This window comes from Neoarius graeffei, chromosome 27 (assembly GCF_027579695.1).
Source record: "Neoarius graeffei isolate fNeoGra1 chromosome 27, fNeoGra1.pri, whole genome shotgun sequence".
Lineage (NCBI taxonomy): Eukaryota > Metazoa > Chordata > Actinopteri > Siluriformes > Ariidae > Neoarius > Neoarius graeffei.
The window spans coordinates 22,003,007-22,024,714 of NC_083595.1; the positions used below are offsets into that span (position 1 = coordinate 22,003,007).

General features: G+C 42.7%; 1 protein-coding gene across 1 annotated transcript; it reads left to right on the top strand.

Annotated features, from left to right (window-relative positions):
* The first annotated feature begins 854 nt into the window (after positions 1 to 854).
* On the top strand, positions 855 to 20,598 carry chrm4a (cholinergic receptor, muscarinic 4a). Its single transcript, XM_060911994.1, has 2 exons — positions 855 to 910; positions 19,115 to 20,598. The coding sequence occupies exons 1-2, from the start codon at positions 859 to 861 to the stop codon at positions 20,596 to 20,598; spliced, it is 1,536 nt and encodes a 511-aa protein (XP_060767977.1). The 5' UTR covers positions 855 to 858.
* Positions 20,599 to 21,708: the final 1,110 nt, after the last annotated feature.

Sequence of the window (21,708 nt, forward strand, 5' to 3'; positions counted from 1 at the left end):
ATCTACTGTAATAATTAAGTAGACCAAGAGAGGAACATAGCTGAATTACATTTTGCGTTGCTGGTGCCTCTGTGATTTCCCAAATCTTTGATGGAGCCTTGTGTAAGCCCTGGGTATCTATCACATGCCCCAAGAACTCAACAGAGAGTTGGAAGGATTCACACTTGGCCTTATGGCCTCTGAGTCCATACTCCTTCAGTCTTTGCAGGGTGGCATCAAGATTTCTCAAGTTCTCATCCTCAGTCTTCCCTCTAAGTAGAATATCATCCAGGTAGCACTGTACTCTGGACAGGCCACTTAGAGCTTGATCCATTGCTCACTGGAACAGTGATGGGGAAGATGTGACTCCAACAGGCAGAGAAAAGTATCTGTATAGCCCCTTGTGTGTGACTATCGTCAGCTGCTCTCATGACTGTTCAGCAACATGCATTTGTAGGTATACTTGGCTTAAGTCTATTTTACTGAATTTTTGTCCTCCTGCTAGACCAGCAAAAAAAATCATCAATGGGAGTGAGTATTGTTCGACTTCCAACACTGGGTTTAGTGTCACCTTGAAATCCCCACAAATTCTTACAGACCCATTTTTCTTCATTACAGGAACTATGGGCATTGCCCAGTCACTCACGCTGACAGGTTCCAGCACCCCATTCTTGACTAGGGATTGTAACTCCACCTCAACTTTCAGCCTCAGTGCATAGAGCACTGGTTGAGCTTTCATGAACATGGGTTTACTACCAGCCTTCAGGTCTAGCTTAATAGTAATGTTTTTCATGCTTCCCAGTTCCTCAATAAACACATCTGCATGCTTTTCCAGAACTGCAGTCAGACCAGGTTCAGCTTTGGAGATCACGAAGATTGATGACCAGTCAAGATGCATTTTCTCCAGCCATGCATGACCAAAAAGAGATGGGTAATTACCTTTCACTATATAGAGAGGCAATGTAGCTGCTTGATTGTTTAATTGCTTGTTTAATTTGACCTATGGAACTATGCCTCTGACTGGTATAGGTTCACCGGTGTAAGTCTTCAAGCTGATACTGGATTTTTTTAATGGAGAGGTGTTGCAGTGCCTTTTTATAGACACTGTCTGACACAGTTGACACCACTGCCCCAGTGTCAATTTTCATGTGAGTGAGTTGCCCTTCCACTAATGATGAAACCCAGTACCCCTGTGATCCCCCTGCAACAGAAAGAATATGCACACCTTGATCATCAGCTGAACTGTTACGTCAGCATAGTTGTTCCACCTTATGCACATCTTTCTTTTTAAAAGCATGTTTTGATGTCTGAGGATCTTGTTTGGTATTTTTGCCTATTGCCCCTTTACATTCAGCGTGCCCCCATTTGCCACATTTCCTACAATCTAGGTCTTTACTCCAGCATTCAACTGCAATATGTCCCATCTTATCACATCTGTAGCTTTTCTTTTGTTTTTAATGTGTTTATTTTCAACCTTGTGCAATTTTGCACTTGAGCTTAGGTGATGTTCCTCTTTTGCTGCTAACTCCAGAGATATGCTAATTTCTATTGCCCTTTGCAATGTCAGTGCATTTTCTGTTAGCAATCATTTCTGTATGGCTGTGCACACAAGCCTGTCTCTTATGGCTTCATTCAGCACCTTATTGAATTCACAATGCTCTGCTAGTTTCTTTAATATGGCAACAAAAATTGTCACTGACTCCCCCTCCTCTTGGTTTCTCTTATGGAAATGGAACTGCTCTGTTATGGTCAACAGTTTTGGTGAGAAGTGCCCAGCTAGTACTGCCACAATTTCATCATACTCTGTCACCACGTTTATTAGGTTGTACAAAGGACTGCAACAGATTGAAAGTCTTTGCTCCCATCCTGCTGAGAAAAGTGGGGACCAGCTTCTCCTTGTCTATCCCATTTGCTTGAACAAAGTACTCAAAACACTCAGTATACACTCTCCATTGTTTAGTCTGTTCATCAAAAGCACCAATGCTCTTGAATAGCCCTGCCATTTCTTTCTAGATCTTAAGCTTGTCTTTTCAGTCCAACACGTTTTCAAATGCACAATCCACTCATTTCTCTTAAAGTCACTTATAGAAGAAATGAAGAAGAAGAGGAGGAGGAAGAAGAAACCTTCATCACATGCACACTTCAAGCACAGTGAGATTCATCCTCTGCATTTAACCCATCTGAAGCAGTGAACACACGCACACATACCCAGAGCAGTGGGCAGCCACACTACAGCACCCAGGGAGCAGTTAGGGGTTAAGTACCTTGCTCAAGGGCACTTAAGCCCAAGGCCGCCCCATCCATCCATCCATCCATCCATCCATTATCTGTAGCCGCTTATCCTGTTCTACAGGGTTGCAGGCAAGCTGGAGCCTATCCCAGCTGACTATGGGCAAGAGGCGGGGTACACCCTGGACAAGTTGCCAGGTTATCACAGGGCTGACACAGAGACAAACAACCATTCACACTCATGGTCAATTTAGAGCCACCAATTAACCTAACCTGCATGTCTTTGGAGGAAACCGGAGCAAACCCACGCTGGCATGGGGAGAACATGCAAACTCCACACAGAAAGGCCCCCATCGGCTGCTGGGCTCAAACCCAGAACCTTCTTGCTGTGAGGCAACAGTGCTAACCACTACACCATTGTGCCACCCTTATCCATTCACTGCTATCAGAGTTTACTTACAACTCCTTATTTTAATTTACAGTCCTTTTTCCTTCCACTTGGTAAGGTTTCTTTACTCATGGCTCTTTTCTTTACTGCTCATGTGTCATCCTATTTTTCTCCCTCTGTAGAAGTTGCCACCTGCTCACCTGTTAGCCTGCTAGGCTGTCCAGAATCCATGGAAAGTTATGAAAACCTCATTCCAGCTCTTCAAGTCAAGTCAAGTCAAGTTTATTTGTATAGCACTTTTAACAATAGACATTGTTGCAAAGCTGCTTTACAGAAAATTAAAGACTTTAAACATGAGCTAATTTTATCCCTAATTTATCCCCAATGAGCAAGCCTGTGGTGAAAGTGGCAAGGAAAAACTCCCTCAGATGACATGAGGAAGAAACCTTGAGAAGAACTAGACTCAAAAGGGAACCCATCCTCATTTGAGTGATAACAGATAGCGTGATTATAAATAACTCACTTCTATAACTGTGTCCACAAAGTATAACTGTGAAAATAGGAAAATCATTTTAACATGAAGTCTATTTTGTTGAAGTTATAAACTGTTCATTGATGGAAACAAGTGCAAAACTGTTTGTGACAACTGCAGTCCTAAAGTTACCAAGTCAACTGTAGTCCTCAGGCATAAATGTATTACTGTAAGTGTTAAGAGCCATCTTCTCAGTGTGACTTTCAACTGTCCATATGGGGCCATCCTCTACAGGAGCGAGGAGATGAGACTTCAGCCAGACATAGGGCATCAGGATGGATCAGGCAAGTCCGAGGAGCAGAAGAGGTCAGCATCAATGGTGTCACAGGATTGACATGTAACTCAGAGAGGAACAGACAGAAGGAAGAGATGGGGGAAAGGGCGGGGGGGAGAAAACACAGGTTGTTAGGTATATCCAATGTCACCTAAAGAGTAAGAACAGGATACATTTTGTCCTGAGTGCAAGCAGGGACTTTGGCAAGACTAACTATTACATCATAACTAAAAGGGGAGAGCCAGAAGGTAACACAGACATGAGGGTGCCCTGGGACATAATGCAGCCAGCCACTATACTGTCAGCAAACCTGAGTGAGCGAGTGAGTGTGTGTGTGGGGGTGGGGGGGGGGATGACAGCATCCATTCATCCCAGTTTACCCAAAACACTTTATGCCTGAGGACCCTCCAGATCTACTCCTTTACCTAATAAAACTATTAACAAAAAGCTTGACTAAACAGACATGTTTTCAGCCTAGACTTAAACACTGAGACTGTGTCTGAGTCTTGAACACTACTTGGAAGGCTAAACTGTGGGGCTTTGTAAGAAAAGACTCTGCCCCCTGATGTAGCCTTCATTATATGAGGCACCAAAAGCTTGCACCTTTTGATCTAAGTAGGCATGGCGGGTCATCAAGGACCAGAAATTCGCTCAGGTGCTGTGGTGCAATTCAGTGCTTTAAAGGTCAATAGTAGTATTTTATAATCAATACAAAATTTGATTGGGAGCCAATGCAGTGTGGATAAGATAGGGGTGATGTGGTCATTAGGGCAGTGGCTAGACCTAGTTTGGAAACCGGTCTAGAACAGGGAAGTAAGACACCCCCTTCCCTCCACTAGTCTGGGTGCGCACCTTGGGCAAGTGTCAGTACATCCCCAGCCTCTCTTGGCCAGGGTTATGGCTTACAAAATGGCAGTTCTACATGACAACTCAATGGTAGTTCTGGCAAATGACAGGTCTGTTTTGTCAATTTGGCATCAGTCCTGGCACAGTGCCCCATGGCAGCACTCAAGGGTGGGGATAGACTAACTTATCTTCCAGCCAGCTGCTACAGCATGGCAAAGATGCCAGCATGTCTTGACCTGTTATTGCCCGCTGGACTACACCTTTGCCCTGCCGAGAGAGTGATTCTGGTAATGCAAAAGCCAGTATCACTTAAACTTTTGCAAGGCAGTGTTATGGATTATGGATACTGAAATGGATTCTCATACCGGCTCGAATGTCGCCCGGGTAAACAAGGTTCGCGCTGGTCTGCTTTCACTCCTGCGACCAGTGAAAAGTAAGTTAGGAAGCAAAAAGAAAAAGAAGATCTTGAGACTCACTGAATGGAATGTTAGAACGCTACTAGATAGTGATCACTCAAAATGGCCAGAGCAACAGACAGTTTTGGTAGCTAAAGAGCTGAACAGATACGAAATAGACATAGCCACACTTAGTATGACCTGAATGCCTCTTTATGACAGTATAGTTGATCATGATTACACATTCTTCTGGAATGGAAGAGACGTAAATGAAAGACGTGAAGCTGGAGTTGGCGTTGCCATTAAGAATTTGATTGCTCAAAAGCTCAAACAAGGCCCAACACCAATAAATGACAGTATAATGACATTGCACCTTCCTCTGCAGAGGAGTGTATATGCCACTATAATCAGTACTTATGCTCCGACAATGACAAACCCTGATGAGTTTAAGGAAAAATTCTATGATAGACTGAGAGATGTTGTGAGACAAGTCCCAAATAAAGATAAGCTAATTATAGCTGGCAACTTTAATGCTAGAGTTGGGAAAGAAGAAGAGAACTGGCCTGGTGTGATTGGCCGACATGGAATTGGAAAGTATAACACCAATGATGAACTCCTATTAGCCCTCTGCTCAGAGTATAGCCTCGTCATCACCAACACCATTTTCAATCACAAACTCCATCATATGACCACATCGATGCATCCTCGATCAAAGCATTGGCACCTCTTAGATTATGTGATCACTAGACAGAGATCGAAATGATGTACTGAACACCAGAGTGATGAGAGGCACTGACTGCTCTACTGATCATAACATGATGAGATCAACAATTGCTTTTACTGTAAAGAAGCAATATGTATGAACTGGAGCCAGGCCACCAGCTAAGCTGGATGTGTCTAAGCTGCGAAACAAGAGCACCCAAGAAAAGTTTCAAGAACAGATGGACAAGACCATAGGAGAGTTACAACACAAGGAGACAAAGCTAGAAGACCAATGGAACACGCTGAAGGCAGCTGCATTTAACACCACTGAAGAAGCCCTTGGATGACCAGAGCGGAGACATCAGGACTGGTTTGACGCGGACGATGAGAAGCTTATAGACTTGCTCGAGAAAAGGAATTCAGCAAGGATTAAACTCATGCAGATAAATACAAAAGCTGACAGAGCGAAACTAGTGCAAGCCAGGAGTAGGCTTCAGCAGTACACCCGAAAACTGAAGTCTCAGTGGTGGGAGGAGAAAGCTGAAGGATTACAACTTGCTGCAGACATGAATGATATGAAGGGATTTTATCATGGCCTAAGAGAGGTATATGGGCCTCAGAGGAGAGGCACAACCCAGCTGACTGCCCTTGATAGTGATACAGCTTTGAAAGAGAAGGATGAAATACTGAACAGGTTCGCCCAGCACTTCAACCAGTTGTTAAATGTACCTGGAGATGTAGACTACACAGTGCTAAACTCAACTGTAGATAAGCCTACCACCTCAAGTCTTGATGTGAAACCAAACTTTGAAGAACTGTTGAAAGCCATTGCTGCAACTAAAGAAAACAAAGCACCAGGAAGATGTGGAATACCAACCGAGGTATGGAGATATGGTGGAAGTAAATTAAAAGAAAGTCTGTTTGATCTGATCATTGACATCTGGAAACAAGAGCATATGCCACAGGACTGGAAGGATGCAAACATCATGCCAATATTCAAGAAAAGGAACAGAAAAGACTGCGGTAATTATAGAGGTATCTCTCTTCTGTCAACTGCTGGTAAAATAATGGCTCGCATACTCTTCAACAGAATCAATGAAAAGCTTACTCTAAACATCCTACCAGAGATGCAGTATGGTTTTCGGAGTGGAAGAAGCACCATGGATATGGTCTTCAGCCTGCGTCAGATCCAGAAGAAGTGTATAGAACAAAACGTGCCCTTGTATGCTGTATTTATTGACTTCACAAAGGCTTTTGATACAGTGTCAAGGGAAGGCCTCTGGATTGTGCTGAAGAAGTATGGCTGTACAGACAAAGTCGTTAACCTGTTAAGATCCTTACATGACGGTATGCAAGCTCAAGTAGTTCAGGGAAATGCCACCTCCATGGAATTTGCTGTGACAAATGGTGTCAAGCAAGGTTGTGTGCTTGCCCCGACATTGTTCTTGTTGTACCTGACTGCAATGCTAGAAATATCATTCAAAGATGCCCAAGAAGGTATTTTCATACAGGCACGGCATGATGCAGATCTCTTCAATGTGTCCCACTTCAAGGCAAAGACACGTACAATAAGGCACCTTGTGAGAGAAATGCTGTTTGCTGATGATAGTGCTGTGGTGGCGCACAGTTCTAAAGATATTCAAATGCTAGTATACAGATTTGCCAAAGCTGCTGCTCAGTTCAGCCTCAAGATCAACATAAAGAATACCGAGTGCCTTTACCAGCCAGTGAAACTGCTCAACCCTCCACCTGCACCTGAAATCATAACAGTAAACCAAGAGCCACTTGTGCAGTGCACAGACTTCAGATACCTTGGAAGTACAGTCTCCAACAATGGCAAAATCGATAAAGGGATCAGGCATAGGATGGGCAAAGCAAGTGCTGCTTTTGGCAAACTACAAGATCGGCTATGGAAAAACAGACATGTTTCCATCAGACTAAAATGCAAGGTTTATAGAGCTGTTGTACTGTCTACCCTATTATATAGTGCTGAAACCTGGACCATCTACCAAAATCAGATCAAGAAGCTTCATGCTTATATGATGAGGCAGTTGAAGGCTATCATGAATATATCCTGGATGGGCAAAGTTACCAACTTAGCAATCCTGCATTGTGCTGGACTACCATCTATGGAAGACATCTTAATTGAGAAGGGCCTCAGATGGCTAGGCTATGTACAAAGGATGGAAAATGAAAGCCTCCCAAGACAACTGTTTTATTCTCAGATCTGTGAAGACAAACAAAACCAAGGGAGACCTGGTTTAGGTACAAGGATGTGGCAAAAAGAAACATGAAATTACAAGGAATAGATATTAAGAGTTGGCAACAAACAGCGACAAACAGGGCTGCATGGAGAAGTATCATTAAACCCAAGTCTATATTGTAGCACAGTCCTTGTCATTTTCGACCAACTGCGAGAGAGAGAGAGAGATGTGGTCATATCTTCTAGTTCTAGTAAGGACACTTGTTGTTGCATTTTGAACTAACTGGAGCTTGTTTATGCACTTATTGGAACGTCCAGACAGTAAGGCATTGCAATAATCCAAAAGGTAACAAAAGATAACAAAACCATGAACTAGTTTTTCTGTGTCATGTAGTGACATTATATTTCTTACCTTAGCTAGGGTGACCAGATTTCCCAAGTCTAAAACCGGGACACTTTGCGCGTGACCGTGATACTCGTGCACGCACATGAGTTTTGATGTAAACATGCGCTGGCTCAAACCATGGCTCAGACAGGTGCTTTTATCATTTTGTAGAAGCTCACTTTTATCAACATTTCAGAGAATAATCAAGTATTTTCTTGTTATCTACATGTACTTCTATCACAATTCAGTTAAAGTAAGAAAATCAGACAACAGATGTGATGATGGGGAATAGGCCAATAGCCTAAATTTCAACTGATTTATTTCACCTTTGTGAAAACGCCAAGAAAATGCATTGCTTGCATATTAACATAAACATTTTATGCAATGAACTTTTTTTTAAACAATAGGCTATGCATTGTAACAGGAACAGCATGAGCCTAATCATTGTCACCTCCGAACCTTTACCCAAAATGCCTCTGTTTAATCTTAACCAGCGTAGGCTATTAACTATTTTGAAAACATGAACCCTGTGTTAGGACTGGGACTGTTTTGGCCTCTAGAGGCCACTGTTATTTCCTTTTCTGGTCATGTTTGTTTTGGGCCTCTAGAGGTCAACACTGTGTTCTGTGTTTTGTTTTTGTCTTATTGCCTGTTTCCTGCCCCGCCCTGTCCTTAATTAGTTTGTGTATTTATACCCCTGAGTTCAGTCCTCTTGTCACGGAGTCTTTGTGCTGTTATGTTTAGCTCCAGTTACCTCTGGTCCGATTTCCTCGCCCGTGTCTTTGTGGTTTTTGTACTTTGCTTTCTTTTGGACTTTTTGGACTTTGTGTTTACCATTTTGGATCCTCTGAGCATTTGTATTTTTGCCTCTTCTTTTTTGGTTTTTTGGCTCTTTGTTTCTTTGAACTTTTTTTTCCCTGGTTATCTTCTGAGCGTTAGGATTATACTTTTGTTTTTGCCTTGGATTGTAAATAGTTTAAATATTGTAACTATTCTACATATACATATTCAATACATATGTAAATATTGTAAATAAACCTTTTGATACTTTTTCTACTTCCGCCTCATGCCTCTGCACTTGAGTCATCCCCCTGGTGGCCTAGTGGGGGTTTGCTGGATTATCACACCAGTGAACCAGGTTTGAATCCCAGCAAAACCCTAACACCCTGAGTTGACAACAGCATCAAACAAGTCAAGACAATCTGTGATACAGATTAAAAACAGATGAAAGACAACAAAAAATGTTTCAGAAACACAGCCACCCAACCCACCCACCCTAAAGAAGATGCCATTTTATTGCATATATATACATGATGAGTGAATTTGCTCCAGTAGTGCTTTCTTGCCTGAGAGCCTGCTGTGAAACTACAAGCAAGTATCGTCGAAATTGGCCCAGGTAATGAGCAAGGCTTTGAGAGTAGGCACGGTCATGCGATTCCTCTCATCAGTCTAGGTGTTGCTCATGAGTGAAAATATTCACTCAACTGGAGCATTGGTGCCAGATAGGCACATGGCAAACTGGCAAAGCTGGCTGACATTGTTGTAAGGAATCTCCCTACTCTTGAAGTGCGTGAACATCTCCACCCAGTGCTCATCCATTGGCTTGGCATCAGTGCTCCACTTAGTCACCTTCTCAGTGGTATATAGCCGCACAGATGACGTTTTGTCAAACAGCTGGGTCTCGTCAATGTGACATTGATGCAATCTTGACGACACATACTGGAGAGATGATTCAACCTCATCCCATTGAGGGACAGTGTTGAGGAGAGTCCAGGAGAAGACCTCTATCTCCTTAAACGGAGCTCCCCATTCCTTCAAGTATGAAATGCAAAACTCGTAAAAGGCGCAGACAGTGTTGCAAAATTCTGCTGCCTTTTATGGATCATCAAGGGCGCTCAGAAGATTCTTCACCTATAAAAGCGAATAATTTCCCAATTTTCCAAATTATTAACAAATAAATAAGTTTCAAATCACTTTATTGGCTAATGTTTCATGTTTATTTTCACACACTATGTATAGCCTAAGCCTAATGTTAGGGCAAAGTAGGAAGAATTATGCTTTATGGAGATGCTGATTTCATTCATCCAGCAGGACTTGGCACCTGCCCTCACTGCCAAAAGTAGCCTAATACCTGGTTAAATTACAATATTCTAATTTTGTGAGATGCTGAATTTGGGATTTTCTTTAGCTGTAAGCCATATCAAAATTAGCACAAATAGGCTAGAAATATTTCACTTACTGTCTAAAAACTTATCTTTTTTTCCTTAGCCTTTACTCCCTGATCATTTTCCTCTTTTATTTTAACTGTCCAGCCTTCAATTTGATTTCATTATTGTATTCTGTACAAAGATGGTATACTGTAGGCCTATTTTTAAATTATATTTTCCTGCAGGGGGGCAGATGTCTTTGGGCTTTCACGCTTACCTTGAGACCTGTGAACACAGCCAACTTTCTCTCCTGCAGTTTGACTTGCAGGTTGCGCAGGTGATGGGCCGAGTGCGCAGCTGTGTTTTTCTGCCTCTCCAGTGCCTTGAGGGTATTGTTGAACAATGACAGCTGATTGTGCAGAAACCACATCCAGGCCTCATTAAGCAGGTTCTGTAAGAATTCAGCGATCACCACAGGTGGTCTGTCTTGAGAGGCGAAGTAGGACTGTAGCACAGGATAAAGCTTCAGCACTCTTTCGACAACCTGACCTAGGGACAGCCACCGCGTCTTACTTGTCCCAAGGATCGTTGCGTACTCGAGCTCGACGAAGTCGAAGAACTCTTTTAATTGCTCAGTTCTGACAGTAATGATGTGGAAATGTCCGAAAACTTTCACAATAAAGCTCTCGATGTCACAGGGAAGGGTATCTGCAGAAGTTTGGAGAGCATTGTGAGTGATGTGTGCAGCACAGCCCACTCCCACTAACTCATTGGTGGAGGCCTCTTTTAATTTGAAAAAGACGTTGTTCACGCCAGCCCTAGCTCTCCCACCAAAGTTGGTCTTGGTGTTGTCAGCACAGAACCCAACAACTTTGTCAAGCAGGTTAAAAGCTCGGAGACTGACTGACCTCCCCAACAAGAATGTCAGATGTCTCACCTGGAACTGATGTGAACTCCAGGATTTTCACCTGCACCCCCTCTGTATCCTTGAAGTAGCAGATCACGATGAGAATAAGCTTCACCGCTTTGTGATTGGATGCATCAATAGCCACTGAGACATGATGGTTACTCCTAGGTCTGCTTTTAACAGATCCATGGCATGGGGTGAGATGACACTCGTCACGATCGCTTCGGCCTTGGTTCATGCACAAGTGAAGCATTTGTCGTAAAACTTCCTTATCAGGCCTGCGGTACAGTCCATGGACCTGAAACTTTGGTTGTGGTTCACCCAATGATAGGCAAAAGTACCTTCCTCAGCAGCCCATTTGAGTTCAGCACTGCCAGCGCTAACTTTACTGAAGTAAGTGGCCACCCTGCTAGCCCCTGCCTCTACCCACCGCTTGTGCTTCGTTGTTTTGAGGTGGTCTTTAACATCAGCACTACCATCATGAGCGATGGAGAAGGAGCATTTACAGTGTGTGCAGTAAGCTTCATGTTCAGCACCCTGGACTTCTCAGAGAAAGGGGTAAGCAACCTGCAAATGTTTTGAAAATGAACATTTTCTTTTCGGCATTGTTGCGTAGTAGTTGACAGCCGTTAGCGAAAAAAATGTTATAACACGGCCTCTATATTGCAACATTGTACAAATAGATACATTGTAAGGTTGACTGCGCACACACGCACATTGATGCTGAATTGTTAGAAGCTTCATTGACATCTCATTGGCTATATATGATCACTGTAACCGGGACAGTTTGTTAGTGTTTGGTGTAAACCGAGACATTTCAGCGTCCCAATGGACCTTTGTCAGGACTGGGGACATGCAACTCAAAGTCAGGACTGTCCCGGTCAAACCGGGACGTCTGGTCATGTTAACTTATGCGCACTTTTACTGCCAGGGGACAGTCGTCGTGACGTCATTTAAGCCAAACAGACTGGGAGCAGTTCTGTGTTTACTTGTGAACCGAGCACACGTGTACGGACTTTGGTTGTGAGAGGTTGTGTAAAATGTCTGAAAGCGATAGCGATTTTGAAGTAGGAACTCTCCAAATTGAATATCGAGAGGTGAAACCATATACGTATGAACCTATGGCCATTGCGAAGCAACCGATGAATGTGGCTCACTGGTTTGACCGTGCGGCCTCAGAATCGGACAGTGACTCGGCCGACTCTGATCGCAGTGACCCCCGGACCTCAACAAGACTCGCGCCCAAATGATTTATCCTGGTAGTTATGATAAATTCTTACTTTCATCGTAATACTAAATAAGAGCCCTTTTGAAGAATAATTAAACCACACAAGCACACACATAATCCCTATAATATAACACGGATTCATTTATATTGCTAATATAATATATTGCTAATAGTAATACAAGCATTATACTATTTATAGCTCACTCTAAGTGAGGAAATATCCCTTTTGTCTCATTTCCACAATGATTGTACAGGATCCCTCAGGATTCTTGACTTGTCAATTGCAAGCAAAGGTAAAAATGTTTACCTCCAATCTTCTCCTTTTTGCTTGAGTGTTGCTGGTCCCTTTCTTCTTTGACTGCTTGATTTTGTGTTCGAATTTTGTTGGAACAGCGTCAGGTTTGAGCCTTCTCTGTCCAACACTGACACCTAAACTCTCCAACAGACAGGGATTCTTCAAAAATGAATCAATGCTCCCCCCTCGAAGTGATCGGAGCACAGAGTGGTGCATTTACCTGGCTGCCAATGCTCTTGCTTCACGTGCACAATCCACTCTCTCCACCTCTTTTCCTCTCTCGGAAAAAGGTAAAAACTTCTTCCTGAACTGGTCCCGTTGTTACAATTCACTGCACAACAATAAGGCATGTTTTTTTCTTTGGAAATTCCCGAATGCATATCTGCACTCAAGTCGAATGGCAATGCAAATAAACTGAAGTGGACTAAACTCAAGCGATTTATTTCCCATGAATGATGTCACGCACCGAGTGGTCACGAAAATCGCTGAGCAGAAATTCGCCGTGATCCGCGCTAACTTATTCTAACTTATTTTAATTATTACTTATTAACAATACTTCTTGGGACCAGAAGAAAATTACAGAGGGTTTTTGAACATATAAAGTTTCAAATGTCTATAAATTGAAAACCTTTGCCTATGACCTTTGCTTAAAAGCCTCACTCACAACCGGCCGTAAGTGGTTTGGACACGCACGGATCACAGGGTTTGGTAGCTCGCAGCTGTGCTGCAGGGTCGCAGTGAACCCGGGGGAAAGTTTGGGGGAGGAGTACGGGCAAAGTACTTGTCAAGTACAGGTTGCACGCCTGGCTTCCTTGAGGCATGGGAAAAATTGTGCTGTTAGCCAGTGGAAAGCGTATATCTAACGCACATGATCAGTGCATGTTCAGTGAGTGTGGAGTGTGTGAGACTTGCATTTTACCAGTTTCCTGCACTCCAAGTTCGGGCCACACTTGTGAAGTGTCTGTGACGCATGTGATCAGCATGTTACAATCACTCATAACTTGCATGTGATGCAGGGAAGCGTATCTGCAGAAGTTTGGAGAGCATTGTGAGCGATGTGTGCAGCACAACCCACTCCCACTAACTCATTGGTGGAGGCCTCGTTTAATTTGAAAAAAAACGTTGTTCACGCCAGCCCTAGCTCACCCACCAAAGTTGGTGTTGGTGTTGTCAGCACAGAACCCAACAACTTTGTCAAGCAGGTTAAAAGCTCGGAGACTGTAACTGACCTCCCCAACAAGAATGTCGGATGTCTCACCTGGAACTGATGTGAACTCCAGGATTTTCACCTGCACCCCCTCTGCATCCTTGAAGTAGCGGATCACGATGGGAATAAACTTCACCGCTTTGTGATTGGATGCATCGATAGCCACCGAGATGTGATGAACCACTCCTAGGTCTGCCTTTAACAGATCCTTGGCATGGGGTGAGATGACACTTGTCACGATCGCTTCGGCCTTGGTTCGTGCAAAAGTGAAGCGTTCGTTGTAAAACTTCCTTATCAGGCTCGCAGTGCAGTCAATGGTCCTGAAACTTTGGTTGTGGCTCACCAAATGATAGGCGAAAGTACCCTCCTCAGCAGCCCATTTGAGTTCAGCACTGCCAGTGCTAACTTTACTGAAGTAAGTGGCCACACTGCTAGCCCCTGCCTCTACCCACCGCTTGTGCTTTGCTGTTTTGAGGTGGTCTTTAACATCAGCACTACCACCATGAGCGATGGAGAAAGAGCATTTATAGTGTGTACAGTAAGCTTCATGTTCAGCACCCTGGACTTCTCAGAGAAAGGGGTAAGCAACCTGCAAATCTTTTGAAAATGAACATTTTCTCTTCAGCATTGTTGCGTAGTAGTTGACAGCCTCCAGCGAAAAAAAAAAACATTATAACATGGCCTCTATATTGCAACATTGTACAAATAGATACATTGTAAGGTTGACTGCGCACACATGCACATTGATGCTGAATTGCTAGAAGCTTTATTGACATCTCGTTGGCTATATATGATCGCTGTAACCGGGACAGTTTGTTAGTGTTTGGTGTAAACCAGGACATTTCAGCATCCCAACAGACCTTTGTTGGGACTGGGGACACGCAACTCAAAATCGGGACTGTCCCGGTCAAACTGGGATGTCTGGTCACATTAACCATAGCAGTATTTCTGAGATGAAAGAAAGCTATCAGGGTAATGTTATCAATATGAGTTTCAAACAAAACACTGGAGTCACACTGAGGTCTTCTACTGCTGCATGTGAAGAAACAGAAAGGCCATCCAGAGTTACTTGTAATCAGAAACCCCACTTCTAGCTGCATGTGGTCCTAGTACAAGCACTTCTGTCTTGTCAGAGTTAAGCAGAAGGAATTTAATAAGCATCCAGTGTCTAATGTCCTTTACACATTCCTCAATTTTATTAAGCTGGTGTCTCTCATCTATCTTTGCAGAAACATACAACCACAAGAGGGAGAAATAATTTGGATAAATGGTACAAAGATTTTAAACACTCATAAATAGTCTGTTTAATAAAAAGTTTACCATGGGATGTGAATCCAAACAGACTCTTGGAGTAACTTAAATTCACTAGGAGTATTTGTTGTAAGTGAGAGCATTTCTTAAGGAATTACATTGATCCAGAGGAGACAAAAATATCACTATGGTGTAGCAGAGTGAGTGAGGTTCAGGAGATCATGAGATGGGGACAGGCAGGTTACTCTGACTGTGGTTTTATTTTCGCTTTTCAGCATGACTTCTCTTATGTTTTAGGTCTTGCACTGAGATGCACTCCAACACACTAATTTGCACACACACACACACACACATGCACAAACACGTTGCTCTGTGCTAGTTTTTGATTCAATCTGTTGGCTTTTAGCACTCTACCCCTCTTATGCCTTCCAACGTTCACACCAACACAGAGCATGCTCATTAATTAAATCCATTGCAGATGCCACCCTTCTGCCACTTACCTTGCCTGGCTGCCCTCTCCATCCACAGACCAGCACTCAACTCACTCCACCTCCACATACTCCCAATGCCCACCTCAGGCCAGCCATCCACCAACTCCCCTAACTTGGTGAGAAAGGAAGTCTGCCACAGCCATCTGAGTCACAACCTGTGGATCACCTTGAGTTTTTGAAGGGTTGAAGGGCCAGACACCAACAGGTGATCCACACATTGGCATCATTCATGTGATGGAGCCACTGGAGCGGGGCATGATTGGAAAAAAGGGTGAAGGGGCATCCCAGCAGGGAGTCATTACTCCATTGAGGGTGAGGATCACCCACTTGATGGCCAGACACTCTTTTTCAATGGTACTGTACTTGATTTCTCTCACCGAGAGTTCACAGCTAATGTACAGCACAGGGTGCTCCTCTCTTTCCACCACCTGGGACAGAACAGCCCCCAGCACTCTGTCTGATGCATCAGTCTGCAAAACAAAAAAGAAGAGAAAAGTCAGGAGAATGTAGAAGCAGCCCACCACAGAGTGCAGATTTTACCTGAGTAAATGCCTGTTGGCACAGCTCTGTTCACCAGAGAGGATCTGGTGCTCCCTGTTTTGTGAGGTCAGTCAGTGGGCTGGTGACATCCAAATAGTTAAGGACGAACCTATGATAATAGCCAGCCAGCCCCAGGAACTGTCTCACCTCCTTTTTGATCTTGGGTCATGGGCAGGTCGCAATCATTGCTGTCTTGTCAATTTGGGGATACACCTGCCCATGACCCAAGTGGAAGCCAAGATACCATACTTCCATTCACCCAATTGCACAATTCTTTGGGTTTGCTGTGAGTCCCATGTGCCTCACTGATCTCAGGAGAACCCTCAGATGTTGCACATACCAATCATTACTGTAAATCAGTGGTGAACTATGACTATTAGAGCTGGGACTTCAGCTGAGCCAAAATTTAGCCAGACACACCAAAAAAAGCAATGGGGCAAAAGGTTTTGCAATGGATTACCGGCAAGCTGCCAGGTAGCCCTGTTGTGTGTAATTGTCGATGTGGATTTTAAAAGCAACTAAGTAAATTACACAGGGAAATGAATACTTGAGTATGAGTGAAAAATACTGTGTCGAGCATGTGTGGAAGAAGAGTCTGGAGACAGAAATCTTAGTTTCTCAGTCATTAGCCTGGGCTACTTGATATCATGCTGTTATCATCCAAATGAGGATGAGATTCCTTTTGAGTCTGGTTCCTCTCAAGGTTTCGTCCTCATGTTATCTCAGGGAGTTTTTCCTTGCCACTATCACCTCAGGCTTGCTCACTGGGAATAAATACATTTATTAGGGGTTATTAGTTCATATGTTTAAAATCTTAATTTTTCTGTAAAGCTGCTTTGCGACAATGTCTATAGTTAAAAGTGCAAGACAAATAAATTGACTTGACTTGACCAGTCAATTAAGTCAATTAATGTAGCAGAGTGAGTGAAGTGGTTTGACTGTAGTTTTATTTTTATTTTTGCTTTTCAGCATGACTTCTCTTTAATTGTTAAGGTCTCACACTGAGTCACACTCCAACACACTAATTTACACACACATAGGCACACACACATAGGCACACACACACACATAGGCACACACACACACACACACACACACACACACACACACACACGTACAGTGTCTCGCAAAAGTATTCATCCCCCTTGGTGTTTGTCTTGTTTTGTCACATTACAAGATGGAATTAAAATGGATTTTTGGGGAGTTAGCACCATTTGATTTACACAACATGCCAACCACTTTAAAGGTGCACATTGTTGCTTTATTGTGACACAAACAAGATGAAAAAAAAACTGAAATCTGGAGTGTGCATAGGTATTCACCCCTTTCGCATGAAACCCCTAAATAAAAGCTGGTCCAAACAATTCACTGCATAAGTCACATAATTAGTTGGTTGAGATCCACCTGTGTGCAGTCAAAGTGCCACATGATCTGTCACACGATGTCTGTATAAATCAACCTGTTCTGGAAGGACCTTGACTCTGCAACACTACTAAGCAAACAACATAATAACCAAGGAGCACTCCAAACAGGTCAGAGACAAAGTTGTGAAGAAGTATGGATCAGGGTTGGGTTATAAAAAAAAAATCCAAACTTTGAATATCTCATGGAGCACCATTAAATCCATTATAGCAAAATGGAAAGAATATGGCACCACTACAAACCTGGCAAGAGAAGGCCATCCACCAAAACTCACAGAGGGGGCAAGGAGGGCATTAATCAGAGATGAAAAAAACACACTGAAGGAGCTGCAAAGATTCACAGCAGAGATGGGAGTATCTGTCCATAGGACCACTTTAAGCTGTACACTCCACAGAGTGGGGCTTTATTGAAGAGTGGCCAGAAAAAAGTGAAGTGTGCTCAACAGCATGTGGCAGACTCCCCAAACACATGGAAGAAGATTCTTTGGTCAAATGAGACTAAAATTGATCTTTTTGGCCATCATGGGAAATGCCATGTGTATCACAAACCCAACACCCTGAGAATACCATTCTTACAGTGAAGCATGGTGGTGGCAGCATCAGGCTGTGGGCATATTTTTCATCTGCAGGGACAGGAAAGCTGGTCAGGATTGAAAGAAAGATGGATGGCACTAAAGACAGGGCAATTCTGGAGGAAAACCTGTTTGAGTCAGCCAGAGGTTTGAGACTGGGATGAAGGTTCACATTCCAGCAGGACAATGACCCTAAACATATTGCTAAAGCTACACTGGAGTAGTTTAAAGGGAAATATTTAAATCTTTTGGAATGGCCTAATCAAAGTCCAGACCTCAATCCAATTGAAAATTTGTGGCATAACTTGAAGATTGCTGTACACCAACGCAACCCATCTAACTTGAAGCAGTTGGAGCAGTTTTGCCTTGAGGAATGGGCAAAAATCCCAGTGGCCAGATGTGCTAAGCTAATAGAGACATACTCCAAGAGACTTGCAGCTGTAATTGCAGCAAAAGGTGGCTCTACAAAGTATTGACATTTGGAGGGGTGAATACCTATGCACATTCCAGATTTCTGCTTTTTCATCTTAATTATTGTTTGTGTCACAATAACACAACAATTTTCACCTTTAAAGTGGTAGGCATGTTGTGTAAATCAAATGGTGCTAACCCCAAAAAAATCCATTTTAATTCCAGCTTGTACTGCGACAAAACAGGATAAACATGAGGGGGGATGAATACTTTTGCAAGACACGGTAGCTCTGTGCTGTTTTTTTTATCTTTCTCTGTCGATGTCTCTGTTCACTGTAACACAAACCACACTCATTAATTAAATCCATCGCAGATGTGACTCCTCTGCCACTTACCTCTCCCATCTGCTCTCTCTGTCCACAGATCGATGCTCAACCCTGCCTCTATATGGAAAACATTATTATTCTGTTATTTGCCAGAGGCTATTACTTCTTACACATATCCTCCATTGATACACCTCAGACTCTAATCTGAAAGCTCAAGCTCTAATCTGAGTTTTGCTGATTTCTTGCCAGTCAGATTATCTGAAAGAAGCAAATGATTGTTACTTCAAAATGTAACTGTAATACTCTGTATTAGAAAGGTGAAATGCTAAACTATACCTCCATTTTTTTAGAAAATAATCCAATCTTGTGTGTGTGTGTGTTTTAGGTTCACTTAGTAATTTGTCAAGTTATGATAATCTCAGCTGTGACAAAACCAGCAGCAGCGGATCGTGTACAGCTGCTGAGGTTACTGGGAACCCATACAAGACAGTGGAGATGGTCTTCATTGCCTTGGTTACTGGATCAATCAGCTTTGTCACTGTGGTGGGTAACATCCTGGTAATGCTGTCAATCAAAGTCAACCGGCACCTCCAGACTGTCAACAATTACTTCTTGTTCAGCTTGGCATGTGCAGACCTCATAATTGGTGTGTTCTCAATGAATCTCTACACGGTATATATCCTGAAGGGCTACTGGCCACTTGGTCCTGTGGTGTGTGACCTTTGGTTGGCTCTGGACTATGTTGTCAGCAATGCCTCTGTCATGAATTTACTAATCATCAGCTTTGATCGTTATTTTTGTGTAACCAAACCGCTAACTTACCCAACACGTCGCACAACCAAGATGGCTGGTCTGATGATTGCCTCTGCCTGGATCCTCTCTTTCATTCTGTGGGCTCCTGCTATTCTCTTCTGGCAGTTTATTGTAGGGGAACGCACTGTGGAACCAGAAGCATGCTATATCCAGTTTCTCTCTAACCCTGTTGTCACATTTGGCACAGCGATTGCTGCATTCTATCTTCCGGTGATCATAATGACAGTGCTGTACATTCACATCTCCTTAGCTAGCCGCAGCCGTGTGTCAAAGCAAAAGCCAGAAGCTAAGAAGGAGAAGAAAGGCTTGAGGTCTGCTGGACTGCTAAAGAGCCACATTCTAAGGCAGAACAACAATAATCAGTCTCCTCCCAAGCCCAGCCTAGATACATGCAGCACAGCTGAAACCATGAAAAATGGACAGCTAGATGAGTCCATGGTCCCCAATAAAGCTGATGTCAACATGCAGCATGAGGAGAAGGAGAGCTCAAATGATTCCAGCACGGCTAGCATTGCACCCAAAGAGCCCAAGGAAAGAGACAACAATGAAAATACCTCACAAAAAGGCCTGACATCTGGTCCTGCCCCTATTCCCAAACTCAACCCAGCCTCTAAATGGTCCAAGATCAAGATTGTCACCAAGCAGACAGGAGATGAGTGCATTACTGCTATCGAGATAATTCCCCCAGAAAGTGGCACAGCGGGCCGCTCTATCCCAATCAACCGGCCACGCACTGTGGTACGCAAGTTTGCCAGCATTGCCCGCAGCCAAGTGAAACGGAAAAGGCAGATGGCAGCACGTGAGAAGAAAGTGACAAAGACAATCTTTGCCATCCTCCTGGCCTTCATCATTACGTGGACGCCATATAATGTGATGGTTCTTATCAGCACGTTTTGTCAGTCCTGTGTGCCAGACACAGTCTGGGCCATTGGCTACTGGCTTTGCTATGTCAACAGCACCATAAACCCAGCCTGCTATGCTCTGTGCAATGCTACGTTTAAAAAGACTTTCAAGAATCTTCTCATGTGCCAATATAAAAACATTGGAACCAGGTGAATTGGATCTACCCTAATGGATTCTGAGGGTAAACTGGGTTGTCCCCAATATTCTAGCCCAATATCTCTGCACTGGAACCTGGAATGTATCTGTAGTGTCTTGTATGAGGCTTTGATGAACTGAAATGTATTATGTAGTATCTTGTATGAGGCTTCGATGATTAGGTTATTGTGCAGTTTCATTCCAGAACTGTAAATAAAACAACAAATGAAAAAAATGAAAGGCTGACTCTACAGACTGTACACTCAGTTGTATGAACGTCAGATCAGGGGATCCCATCTGCTACTGATTAATATATTTGTATATAATGTTGCTCTGTTTATATGCACTGCCTAGTCCATCAACAAGTCATACAATTTGTATAATTTGAATGACAGGATTTATAAGGTGATATAATGTTCATCAGTGCAGAAAGATAATCCAAGCACATTAAAAAATCAAGTGTTTTTGTTTCAAATTTTGACAAGTGTACAAATAGAACAATAATATTACTTTTATTAAGTGTTAATAGTCTGCCCATTCATGCGAAGTAGAAGTACTGTGATGCCACTATTTTATGGTTGACAAAGGCAATGTAATACTGAGGAATATTAATGAAATATGATGAATAATGCTTTTCTCAAACAGGCACATCTGTATGAGACATGTATGGTATTTTTAATGAGCTGTGTGTGTGTGTTATATATATATATATATATATATATATATATATATATATATATATATATATATATATATAAAACATGCTTAATATATACTCTACTCCTCCCAAGTAAATTTTTCTTCCTGCATTTTATATGTACCTAGGTGTTTGTACTCTTGTATTTAATGAGTGATTTACATGTTATTTCGCAAAATATGAAATGTATTGCTGTCTATAACCAAATATATCAGATTTTCTCATATATTATCATGCTAGGAGAGTTCAGGGAAATATTTGCTGTCTGGCAAAAAGGAGAAGAGTGCTGCAAATATCTACTGAAAAGCTTCCCCTGACCCTGAAGAACACAGCCAGCCTGATTGTGCAATTTTAAAAAACTATCATCAACATGATATACTTATCTATATTTACTTTAAACCCAGATTTCTGCAATTGAAACACAAAACAAA